This window comes from Lepisma saccharinum, chromosome 14 (genome assembly GCF_977018435.1).
Source record: "Lepisma saccharinum chromosome 14, izLepSacc3.1, whole genome shotgun sequence".
NCBI lineage: Eukaryota > Metazoa > Arthropoda > Insecta > Zygentoma > Lepismatidae > Lepisma > Lepisma saccharinum.
The window spans coordinates 69,319,233-69,332,561 of record NC_139242.1 but is presented as its reverse complement, the minus strand read 5'-3'; the positions used below and the strand labels follow the sequence as shown (position 1 = coordinate 69,332,561).

Genomic DNA, 13,329 nt, shown 5'->3' with positions numbered 1-13,329 from the left:
CAAAGAGGAATAATTTAAATGGATTAAAACAATTTCTTGGAGGTATATATTTTTCTTTGGCGAAGCAAATGACGTCATTAGCAAAACAGGATTGATCCAGTATAGGCTGGAAGGAATATTTTAGCAATGCCTTGCAAATCCTTCCGCTCTAAAAGTTAGTTTCAGTTTCTCTTTGAGATTGATCCAAATATACTAATTTTGAGCTTAAATATCAAACTGTAAGTATTCATGTAAGATATTACGTTGCTGATCCTATTTTCCAGAGAATAGCGAACGCTGTGTTATTGAGTTTAACAACGCGGAATAATACATCTTGTATACTTGCAGGAAGGGAATGATGTGTCGTTCTCTTTCGCCAGCCATTTTGCGGCAAGGTTAGCTAAAGTTGTTCATTGAATGAAAATAAATATATGGTTAAGTATGTGTGTTCATGTTGAATTATGTGTTGCTAAACGACATAACGTACAGTGTTATGTATATGTATGTGCGTGTATAAAAAAAATGTAAATGAAACATATAACTATACTAATTACGTTTTATTTTTTCGTAGGACAGTGGACAACATTTTGAGACTGCGAAGATTCTTGTGGCAAAGCACGTGGAAATAAAATAAGATGTAAGTTGAAAATGTTCACATTATGTGGTTATTATGGTTCTAGTAACTAAATGAATAGAAGTAATGATATTTCATATAAAACAATAATTCCGTAGTGGAACTACCTGAAAGCGTTTAGGCTGTGTGTTGTCAATATGTCAAGCAAGATGCATACACACCCATCCACATCATATTGTTAATAAGCCCTCAAAACATTACATAGGAAATTTTATCTTATTATATGAACATGTACTCAAAGAATTTCGAACCTGATTGACCGTATTTGGTTTTCCTAATTTTCGGTTATGCATTGTACCTTGTGGTAGGAATCCATCTTTACTTCCACATAAAGGTGTCTGCTGCAATTGTTTGCATCGAAGCATACAACAAAAGAAAAATAAATATGGAATAATTGTTTTATATCATCCTCTTGCCAATTGCACTTGAATGGGTTGTGTAAAGAATTCAACCGAAAGAGGCTGGGTTGTATTTTTTCTAGTATGAAATCTAGCATATGTTCTTGTGGAGGCATTACTTCTAAATATGTTAATCTTAGGGCATGTAATATCAAATATGTATCATCATCATTTGTTTGCAATTAGATGAAGCATTACAACTAACGTGGAATAATTCAGTAATGGTTAAATTTGAAGTTTTCTTGTATCCCTTGAGAAATTGATTAAATATTACTACTATTTATGTATACTTGAAACATAAATGCAAACTATTGAAAAAGTGAAAGGTATTTTCGATGTGCATGTACAAGTTGCATGTGATTTCTACGTAAAAGTGTAATAGATAGGTATGTGTAGGGTTCGCAGACATGTAAAATATGTGATTGTTCTAGTTTTCGTGATTATGTGGGATCGCAAAAAATTAGGTTGCAAGAGATATGGGGGCCGTTTACCCACTGGACCCCTCGACAATCACGTGGATTTTTTTTAAAATAGACATATTTCAATGTTTTACGTAATGTAAACATGGTTCCAGCTTTAGGAAAGCACGAACAATGGAGATATTCAATCCCAAAAAATGGCCCATGTAAGTTAAAACTTGCAATTTCAGAGTATTTTTGCTGCTTTTTGTTAGTAAAAATGTTTGTAATCACACTACAATAGCAAAAGAAATGTTGAAAATAACTTCAGAACCAAACCTAACTACGTAAAATTATAGCTGCTGTTGTGGAAAGTCATTGTTGGGTGCTATATTCACTTGTGCGAAGCCTTCGGTCTGTTCTTCTACAATGTAAAGTAACACTCTAAGGTAACAGACTCACTTTACTTCACAATAACACATTTCAGAGAGCTAAAATCAACAGTAAACGTTCATAGACAACAAAATCTACATAAACCATGCAAAATATTTCACTTTTTCCAGGGGGTACAGAGATCTGTATTAACCTGGCCTCATTAGCCTTCTTCACACACAACCTTTCATCTTCATGTGAAGTGGGAAGGTATGCTATGGTCTACCATTAATAACTGTTCGACGTACAGGTAAGGTAAAGTTACTGCCATGAAGACACATTTAAGAGGGGGTGGGGGTTATGGTCCCACACATTCTCTATTTTGGCCATTTTGGAGGTGATGTGTTTAGCACCATACTCCTGTCTGCTTTTATATCCCAGGGGTTACACCCAGGTACCCATTGATTTGAGTTTAGGTGAGCCACTTTTATGTTGGGGGACAAGGCTGGAAAAATTTGGACCTTGGATCACCCACCCTGGGAATTGAACTCAGGTCTTCCATGTGTCCGACACCCTACCGACTAGATCAAAAAAGATGTCAACAACATGTGATAGCATGCTAAATTGATTCACACTGCGTCCAGAAATTGGACACCCCAACATGCTACAGTTTTCCCTTGATGGTAAAAATTTACTATCCTTCGGACACCTATAAATTCTTCGTTTCATCAATTTTTGACATTCGTACTTACGTATCAGCTTTGCGGAACATTCCTTAACCTTTTACATGCTGAATTGTCTTTGGATTTGAAATTAATGAGTTTATCAGTATTTTTTGTCTCTGGTGTACATTAAAGAGAATTATTTAAAAAAATGTTATTTTTTTATTTTCTCTATATGTAGACTGGAGTGTTCCCAATGGGGAACATTGTCGTTTCATGTGAAGTAGTATTACAGAGTTTTCTAATTATAATTCAACTGGACCAGCATCTTTTCCGTTTATATATTAGCATAGTAAATGTACAGAAATATTACATATAAGCTTACAGAGAGTGAGACAACCTTCAAAATACAAAATACTAATACAAATACATAATAGGATAACATAATTATATAAAAATGAGAAAACATCATTGTGCAATTTTACTCAAGGGGAAAAGGATTTGTTTTATTGAAAATGTAGCAATACCAAATTTTAAATATATGTAGTTTACACATTTGAAAATGAAAAAAAAATACACACACACAGAATGTCCTAAACTGGTGATAAGCCATGGGAAGCAGTGTAAATGCATATTTCTTGCACACTCGCGACATTGTAGGCGAGAATTTTTTTTGCCAAATGAATTCTTCCCATGAAGTTCTTGGTGAATTTTCCAGGCTGCAGCAACTGCCACATTCAAAGCATTGGAAAATAAATTCCACTGCCATTTTTTCCCTCGCAGCTTAGGTGTGTAACTGGACAGCATACAGTCAAAGACATCGACACCCCCCCCATTCCTTTATTGTACTTTCGTAGTAAGTGAGGTTCAGGGACATCAATCCTCCTCTTTGATTGCCGAGAGTACCGCTTTGCTGTTCCTAATGGCAAGTGTGTCTGGTAGTTAGATGCCAAGGTGACTATGGAATTATCATTCCATCTACACATGTAAATATCACCATCACATCAAAAGTCAAACTCTCCTCTTTTCTTTTTCTTTATTTCATTTGTTGGAACCAAGGGACATCTACCAGTCCTTCCTTCTCGTACAGAGTCCAGATTTCGAAACGAATCGGTTTTCCCTTTATGAACATCTTGCAAGAATGATGCCCATAATAGGGAACCATTGATTCGTCGATGTTGAGTTGTTTGTGAAAAATTCCATATTGCTGAAGATTGTTGTTTAGCTCATCATATAATGGTGATTTTTTCCAAGTTTATCACCTTGTTTCAATTGAGTATTGTCCATGACGTGGAAATATTGCTTTCTATCCCGAAACTTCTGCCTGGGCATCGCAGTTGGGACAATTTGTACAGTCACGTCTTCTGCTGTTGACCAGTACATATCTCCTCTTGGACATTGTGATAACCGCTGATTACAAGCAAACCAAAGAACTGAACTATGTCATGTTTGGTGAACAAAACAATTTTGCCCTTTTGAGCTGCATATAGGCACGTCATTGAAGAGAGATGCTCGAGGTATGTCTCTGGTAAAATTTTATGAAACAACTCAATAGGTGCCAGTGGCAGCAATTCTTGGTGTTTGTCGGATAAGCACTGAAATGAATCATCGCAATGGAGCTAATTGTTTTCTATAACCGTAGACTTCTTCCACGAAGGATATCCTATCTGTTTACTTGATGCCCCTTTAGCCTTTCTTGATGTGGTTGGCTGAAGAGACTCCGGAGTAGTTTGTTTCATGTTAGTTGTGACAACCAATTCACCACACACATCTGAAGGAACCACTTCTTCCAAAACGTTGTCATCAATTTTTTCCTCGTCGGTAAGATCTGCAGTTTCTTCTGGAGGCAACTGACAAATATCGACTACATCTCTAATGTCTTCAGTATCGTCATCTAAAATTTCATTCAAATACTGAAAAGCTGCTTCCAATGTTAGGAAACGATTCGATGTCATGTTGTTCGTACAAATGTTGTTGAAAAACTGAATTTTATAACAACGAGACAGCATGAATAAACAGAAGCAGCTAACAGAACGTGGCATAAAACACGCGGGGATCTTTGTTATACAAACAATGTAAAACCAATTATTTCAAATGTACTTGTAGCCAGCAATAAGCATGACTTTATTTCAATTGTTGACCAAGTTACAAAACATCTTGCCTCACAACTGTGTGAGAGGAAAATTTATCTTCAGTTATTTGTTGTCTGTAACCATTGTTCATGCAAAACGCCAATGTTCCCATTTGGGAACATGATAATAACTTAGGTCCAGACTAATAGAAATCAATGAAAAACCCATTCTAATGCATTTCATGTAATACTAGCATTATGTTTTGCCCGATATTGTACAAAGAAGAAAAAAGTAATTTATTTGGTTGTAAATAAAAGATATATAATATTATGAATGCAATTTTAACCATTTTGGTATAATTTCATAGTATACTATTCAGACGATAATAATGAAAATATTAATTAAATGTTGTTAATAGTAAATATGCACCCTAAATTAATAAATCAAACAAGAAAATTATGAAAAATTTTGTTTCAGTATAGTTGAAATTGAAAGTTAGTTGATGTTCCCAATTGGGAACATTGGCAGGTAAAGTGTTAAGGTGTATTGACGTTTTTTTTATCAAAGTAATTGCGCAATTTTTCACTATATTCGTTTGAAATTTTCGAGTCTAAATTTCCCACAAATTCCGGGCTCCGCCCCCTGGTGTTATTGACCTACCGCCCCCAACTGCTGTCGTAGCCCCACCTCCGCTCCGGCTTCCCGGCTGTTTCTATAGATGCCCTGTTAAAGGCATGTTAGAAATTGGTCGGAGTTACCTGCCCGCAAATGAGCCCCAAACTTTTAAATTTGAAGAAATCCATTTCCAGGATACAGAAAACTTACCTGAATTTCACACAAAACACCTTCCCGATGTTAGACAATACTACAGGAACTTATTACGGTAAGTAGTTTCTTCTGTAGAAATCAAGAAATCTGTCCGAAGGATAGTAACCTAGTACCAAATTGGTCCAGACAATGTTCCCTGCATGGCACACTTTTTACTTATATGGCAATGCCTCTATTATTCCTAACACTGAAATTGTCAAATTGGGTTTATTGAGCATGAAAGTGAGATTTAGTACTTTCCCTGACTCAGTTGTTAGCAAGGATGATAATGTTGGACAGAATAGTTAATTCTTTTAGTTATCCTTATTAAGTGATTAATAACATGTGTAATATTAATTAGTGTGTTGCTCAGAATTTTATTTATTCAAATCAAAATGTCTAAATATTGCTGTGATTTTGGGAAATAATTGTCCTGAATTTTTTTATTCAATATGCTTGCATGTAATGTCTTTGCTGTACAAAATCATTTTCTTTTTTATGCCATGTATTTTAATTATGCTATTGTTATTGCAACTTCAGGTACCGTGAACGAGATCAGAGCCGTGACAAAGGAAGGTTCCGTGGTGGCGACAGAAGGCGAGGTGGAGGCAGCAGTGGTCGTGGGAGAGGTGGGGGAAGCGGTGGTGGTGGTGACTTTGGTCGTGGATTGAAAGGGAAACAACCTGGAGAACGCTTAAGGAAGCCACGATGGGACATGAGCTCACTTCCTCAGTTTAGCAAAAATTTCTATGTCCCACACCCAAATGTTGCAATGAGGTATGTGTATTAATTAGAACATGTTAGTGAAGATTAACCTACTTCTGTATATAAATTATATTTAAAGTTCAAGCAAAGATGTAGGAACCACAAGGAACTCAAATGTACATTATTTTTTCATTATAATTTTTTAACTTTTTGCTGTGGAAAGATACTTGCTTGATGATGTGTATTCCAGGGGTTCTTCTATCTTCTTTGTAATTCTTTGGGCAACATATTTATAAAAAAAAGATCAAGGTGTTGGAACAAAAACTGATCACATTTCATCCTGAAATGTGGAATATAAAATGTAATTTCAGTATTAAAATGCTGAATGTAATTCTAAATTTGATTTAAGAACTATACTTATTACACAAAATAAACATTTTCTTTTTAATTGCACATTTATGTAGTTACTAGAGTATTACTTTTATCCCTGTGTAAAGGAGTCATTTTTTTCTTAATTACAGCAGAATTATTTTTTTGATTTACATAACCCATAGGATAATTCACACTTCAGAAAATGTTATTTGAAATATTCTAAACTTCGTGTTTGAGTTTATTACACATTTCGTGGCAAAACATGGTAGGAAAATGCACCTCTCACATGTCATGTTTCCATCAAAACCAAGATATGTATGTCTCTAGTACACCTGCAATGTTCCCTTTAGTATTGTACAATTCAGAGCTACACACATAGCAAATTGATTGGTGATGTACTACCTCTGCTAAATTGTGGTTCTTTCCTTCAGGTCAAGCGGTGATGTAATGCAGTACAGAAAGGGCAAGGAAATTACTGTAAAAGGAAATGATGTTCCAAACCCTAATCAATTTTTTGAAGAAGGGAATTTTCCAGATTATGTGATGAGGGAAATTAGGTAAGTGTTCTAAAAGTGAAATTACGGTCGTGTAAATGTTTCCTTGAATGTGGTGTTTGATAAATGTGGTAGAATTTACATTTGGTACCTGACATTAGATATTCTCATAAATAATCTGAGACTTGAAATACAGTATATTCGTATCTGCATGAATAAATCTTCACATTTCATCTTCCACATGTCATGTAATTTTCATTTCCTTGGCAATTTCCTTTTGCATATTCTTCATATCATTCCTTACATCTTCCCTGGTGCTGCCTTGTTGTAAGTATGAGAGTACAATTCATGTACATACATGAATATAAATAACCCATGATGCAATAAGCTGTGAGGGCCAGGGCCTCACTTGCACCTGCTGAGGTGGGTGGTCAGCATGGCGAACCTCCCAGCCATTGTTGTAGATAACTGGGTTATACTACTCGTTCATGGCTCCCCAATCTTCTCAGGATGGTGGGTTGCCACCAGTCTCATACACAGGCCGAAATCTGAGAAAGAGTTATACTCCACCCTTCAGACTCTCGCCTGCGTGCATCGTGGAACCCAAAGCATGACGCTGTAGACTTCACAGCCACAGTGCGGGACACAATTCATGTACATGATTTCTTAAGATTGTGAAACACATAGGGTTACACATTTATGGTATATAACAAAGGAATTTTGGTTTGAAATGGGTGAATGTAATAGTAAATTTTATTTAGAAACACTACGTATTGCACAAAATCAACATTTCCTTTCTTTTAGCAGATTTATTTAGTTACCAGATTACTAAGTTTATTAGTGTGCAAAGGAGCCCATTTATAACAGAAATCAGACTTCAGAAAGTGTAGTTTTAATATTGCACAATTTAGGTTTTGTGTTTCTGCGTTAGATTTTTTTTTCTTTCAGATTAATTTGGAAAACCTTTATGAACAGGTTATGAGTTCTGGGAAACATGAAACGTCACTAGTGCAATAAATGTACATGTATATTAAAGCTATCAGAATTTTGCATTTTTCCTTCCTATGTATTTGTGTTGAAATAATATTTAAGTAGGAGGGGTCATTGTAGTACAATATTGTACAATTGAGATCTTTGAATTTCAGAAAGCAGGGATTTTTTGAACCCACCGCTATTCAGGCGCAAGGATGGCCAATTGCTCTGAGTGGGAGAGACATGGTTGGAATAGCTCAAACTGGCTCTGGAAAAACCCTAGCAGTGAGTCATTTCTTTTAGTTGTCTATACAATGAGTTTGGCAGCAAGTGTAAATAATGAATTGTATAATTAATCTTCAAATCCTTATGAATGTATACAGCATATTATTAGAGGCACATATTTTTGGTAAATAAAAAAGCAAAATTTCGGTACAAAAACCGAGTCAATTTCGGGTTCAAAAGCGGTAAATAAAATGAAATATCGGTGTTATAGCGGTGAAAAATTGGATGAAAAGTGGTATATAAAAAGACATTTTGTTTTTAAAATTGTGAATATAATCCTAAATTTGATTTGACTACACCTATTCCACAGAATTAACATTTCACTTCTAACAGCACATTTATGTAATTATAAGAGTATTAAGTTTATTTCTGTGTAAAGGAGTCCATTTTTGCTTCTCCAATATTAACAGCAGAATTAATCAATTTTCCGGGAATTGCATAACTCACAGGATACTTCAGACTTCAGAAAGTGTCGCGTATATAAATGGTAAATTTCGTGTTTAAGAGTAAATTTCGCTTTTTGAAGTTCATTTCCCATTATTTCGTGACAAAACATGGTCACAAAATGCATCTCACACCTTTCAAAAACATGAAAAATTAACACTACAATGTGTTTTTTCAAATGTCGTTTTTTCGTCAAAAACGAAATATGCATGCCCCTACATATTATGTCTTCAATTCCAGAAGTTTCAGATCATGCAAAGTGTACCCAAATAACACCTTTTCAACTATTTTGGTGTCCATGAAAATTTTGGTAATCATTTTGCTAGTCGCTTTGATACACAGTTTAAAATCTTGTCTGACTTTTTATGTTATCTAGTGAATTAAAATTGAAAATAAATACAGTGGAATCCCAATTTTACATTTTGATGCAGTATGCATTCAATCTTGATGATCCCAATGTAACAAGGTGCTATAAAATTTTCTCACGTTTTAAATTTTTCCAACTTGGTCCCCTGAAAAATGTGTAAACCTTACTAAGAAAAATTTGAAGAAAAAGAAAACTGTCCATACTGAAAGTTTTGAAGATTTTTAATAGTGTTAGATCCATCAGGTGTTTTGAACATAAAGTTTATAACTGCTTTAGTAAAACTTGCATCTTTGCTTGTACAGTACAAGTCCGTGAGATTTACCTTGAAAGGTTCTATTAATTTCCGTGGCCCCTGCCACCATACACTTGGGACATTCATTGGCAACAAGTTTGCGGAAGTTAAAAACTTGTTTATGTATATTTATTATACAAACACATATTCTATTCCTCAATCATAAGAGTGAAGTTTTATTTCAGTTCTTTGATACTTTGGTACCATCAGGTAGTGATGAAGCTGAAAATTTACCAATGCCGATGTACAGCCGACGAGAAGATCGCTGAATGAAGGGAGACTGGGCACAGAGGGAAAGGGAGGGTCAGGTTCATTGCAGAATTTGGGGGTGGTCGGGGGGAAGGAAGTCTTGTTTTCTTCTTGGCGGGTCATTGTCAATCTGAGGAGAAGAGTTCTGGCGGAAGAGCACCTCCCCCACGCGAAAGAGGAGTCGCCTGGCAGTACGTCACACCTCTTCTGCCAGCGCTCTTCTCGTCGGCTGCCAGCTGTACTCACCGATAATTTTTGGAACCAATACAACAGATTCCAATCCATAAGATTATGCAACAGAAATTTAATGTTATTTTCAGCATGACAAAAATAAATATGATCTATGAACATTTTCTAAACAGAACATCCCCACCTCACCTTGCAATTCTAACATTTTTTGCATGTTTTATTGGTTTTGTGGGAACCGTGAATGTGTGTTTTGCCACAATATATAATATCCAACATTATCTACCGATTGTAAATAAGCAATTCTAACATTGTGGATGTCATTCCACTCAATAAGTTATGGTCTATTTTCATTTAAGTTCACCTTGGCCCACACAATTTGAAAATCTTTAGACTGGTTGCCTGCTCATACAGGGTGCTTCGAAATTCCCCTTACAAACTCCTAGGGCTAGTAGAGGGGAATGAGTAGGCAATATTTGGAATAGAAACCCATGTCCGGACGTTTCCGTGCTACAACCATGGCAATGTGTCGGATGTGCCTGTGTTGGTATGCAACCAGGTAGGCAGTACATGACGTCAGAAGATCACCTGATGCACGTGACGTCAACCCTATCACGGTATCCTGCCTGGAGCCCCATTCACGTGCCTGTGTGTGTCTGATGAACATGGTTGAGTGCACGTTTGCAGAATACACAGACATGATCCTTGTGTATGGCGCAGTGGAAGGGAATGGAAGAGCAGCTCGTCAGATGTATCAAGAGCGTTATGCACAATGTGCGACTCCATCACATACTCTCTTTGCCAGTATTTCGCTCCGAGAACGAGGTACCTTCACCGCCGACAGGAAGGACTGTGGTGCTCCAAAGAGACGCCGCATGCTCAAATTGGAAGAGGCTGTACTACACCACGTTGAACAGGACCCACCAACAAGTACGCGAACCATTGCACGTGCAATGGGTGTTTCTCGCAGCATCGTGTGGGAGGTTCTACATGAGCAACAACTACAGGGAGGTTATTTCAGTCGTTCACCGCCAGCGTGACGGCCGGTCGGCGGACTCTTCATGCAACAGGTCCCGGCAAATTGCGTTCAGGAAGTCCGTAACAGAAACCGCTTGTTTTGTAATGTTTCCACTTTTCACAATTACAGTTACAATTACAATTGAAATAAGCACGTACCTTGTCGCAAGGATGCTGTGTGTGTGTGGAAAAGGTGTCCTCCCAAATACAAATATTTCTGGCACCTTATTTCTGACAGAAAATCTTAGATTAGACATCGCTACTTTATCGTCAGTTGTCAGAAAGGGAAGACAGCATCCCGGCGCATAAAGCAAACCGAAAGCGTAAAATGATATTTAAAAGTAATAATAATGATGATCACTAACCTCCTGTGTTATAAGAGATGTTGAAAATGACCTCCTTTAACAGCAATACATCACGTTTCTTAGGTTCAAGAGATCCTGTCTATCGTAATTCCCTGACCACTTTTCTGCAAGAATTCGTTTTCACGTAATTATCGTACATAAAAACTCTCTGTTCAAGACTATATTTGTTTAATGACATAACTAATGAATGAATAACAATTAACACACAATAAAGCACTAGCACTAGCAATAACACAGTATAAAAAAACACGCGTAACTGATAAACGCAAACAGAAGTGAACATGAGGGTACGGTACACTCACTACGTCTGGTAGACGACAGTGTTGCTAACCATTATTCGGCAATGTCCCTACAACTGACCAAATGTCCCTACGCCAAGTAAAGCGACTAAAAAAATTATCACCTCATGAGCATGCAAAACAGAAGATAAAATATACACATTTACTTACCAAATCTTTCTGCTCGGTGCTTCCACAATTAATGAAGGAGCGAATTTACATTTGCCTATCCTAACTTAACCTAACCGTACCTGGAAGCGGACCCGGCGCCTACCCAGCGTCGAATAACATGGGTACCTGGGGGAAACCCTGGGGGGTAAAGGCATGTTCTTTGGGCAATATACTGAAATGAATAAGTTTATTAATTAGCCCTCCTGCACACTCCACCTAACAATCTGTATAACATTAACAACTTTTTTACTGTTCTCTTCCGCTATTCTTACACAATCCATGCTCTCCAAGTATGAAATCAACAGTGTGGCAACGCTGTAGACAGCGTAACTAATTGTAATTTGTTCATATCAACAAATATGGCTACCATACTTGTATACGGAGAATCATTGCGAGAATTGAAATGCTTATTTTACAACTTTTACACGTTAATTAACATTTTTTTCCCCCTCACCCCAACATGTTAACTTGAGATAAATTATCACGACTAATTATTTCGTGAGTATAAGACGTAGCATAGAAATTACAGAAGGGTCCAGTATTGTAAATTCTTGCCTTAATGAATAATAGGGGTGTGCGGGACAGAATGTTTTGGGTGGGGACGGGATCGGGACGGTAATTTTTTTAAATCCCGACATTCGGGACTGAAAAATTTGCAATTTCCCGACCAAGTCGGAAAATTTTCGGGACGGGAAATGTTCGAAATTTCCCGAAGCACTGGAAATCTCGAATTTTACAAGTCATTTTCACTTTAAGTGATTGTTTTTGCATTTCTAGAATAAAAACTTACAATTTTCGATAAGTTCCAGAAACTTACAAGGCAGAAAACGTCGAGAATTAACGACTTTTTAAAGTAAAGGATCCCGCACACCCCTAATGAATAACGTTGAGTCGTTTACTGTTGATTATGTTATTTGAAGTCATACATGCTGCTGCTGTGCTGAGATAGATGTTGGTTGGTGATGCTGTATTTCCTGCAGTCTTTAACAATTCTGGTCCCATTTTATTTCCCTTTTTTGTTTTTGTATCACTTAACATTGAAAATATTCTTTCCGTTTCCGCTTTAGAATGTGGCAATGTTAGCACTATTTTCGCGAGAGTGGAAATGTTTTCAAAAAGGAACTTGCCTTGAAAGTTTTTGGTAACCGATAACATGTTCCAAAATTCTCATGGAGATTTGTTAGTTAGTTCTTTTTTCTCCTCTTCGCTAAAGTATCCAGATAAACTAATTCATAAAATGTCATTTACCAAGATTGAAAAAAGTACCTACGTTTTCCCTCATTTGGCAAAATCTGTCCCTGCGTTCCTACGTGGGCGAAATTTAGTGAAAAGTCCCTATGCTTAGGGACATGTCCCTACGGTTGGCATCACTGCCGACACGTGCAGTATGAAGCGCCCTCTCGCAGCTGACAACTCACCCAACCCCCGATAAGCTGCCGGCGCTGTCGCGACAACTGAGGATAAAGTAGCGATGACTAATCTAAGATTTTCTGTCAGAAATAAGGTGCCAGAAATATTTGTATTTGGGAGGACACCTTTTCCACACACACACACACAGCATCCTTGCGACAAGGTACGTGCTTATTTCAATTGTAATTGTAACTGTAATTGTGAAAAGTGGAAACATTACAAAACAAGCGGTTTCTGTTACGGACTTCCTGAACGCAATTTGCCGGGACCTGTTGCATGAAGAGTCCGCCGACCGGCCGTCACGCTGGCGGTGAACGACTGAAATAACCTCCCTGTACATCCTTACTACCACCAAAGGGTGCACGTGTTAACTTCTGCACGTGGTTTCTGCACCGCTGCA

At 37.1% G+C, this 13,329-nt stretch overlaps 1 protein-coding gene across 2 annotated transcripts in view; it reads left to right on the top strand.

Annotated features, from left to right (window-relative positions):
• Positions 1 to 317: 317 nt before the first annotated feature.
• The window catches only part of LOC145998996 (uncharacterized), a 37,105-nt gene continuing 24,093 nt past the window's right edge, over positions 318 to 13,329 (top strand). For both annotated transcript variants that reach the window (XR_014443356.1, XM_083135849.1), the window contains exons 1-5: positions 318 to 374; positions 551 to 616; positions 5,863 to 6,099; positions 6,831 to 6,956; positions 8,039 to 8,150. Coding sequence is in view for 1 of the 2 variants with exons in the window: in XM_083135849.1 (XP_082991975.1) it covers positions 615 to 616; positions 5,863 to 6,099; positions 6,831 to 6,956; positions 8,039 to 8,150 (477 nt within the window). In the remaining variant the exon portion in view is untranslated. The remainder of the gene's footprint in view (positions 375 to 550; positions 617 to 5,862; positions 6,100 to 6,830; positions 6,957 to 8,038; positions 8,151 to 13,329) is intronic.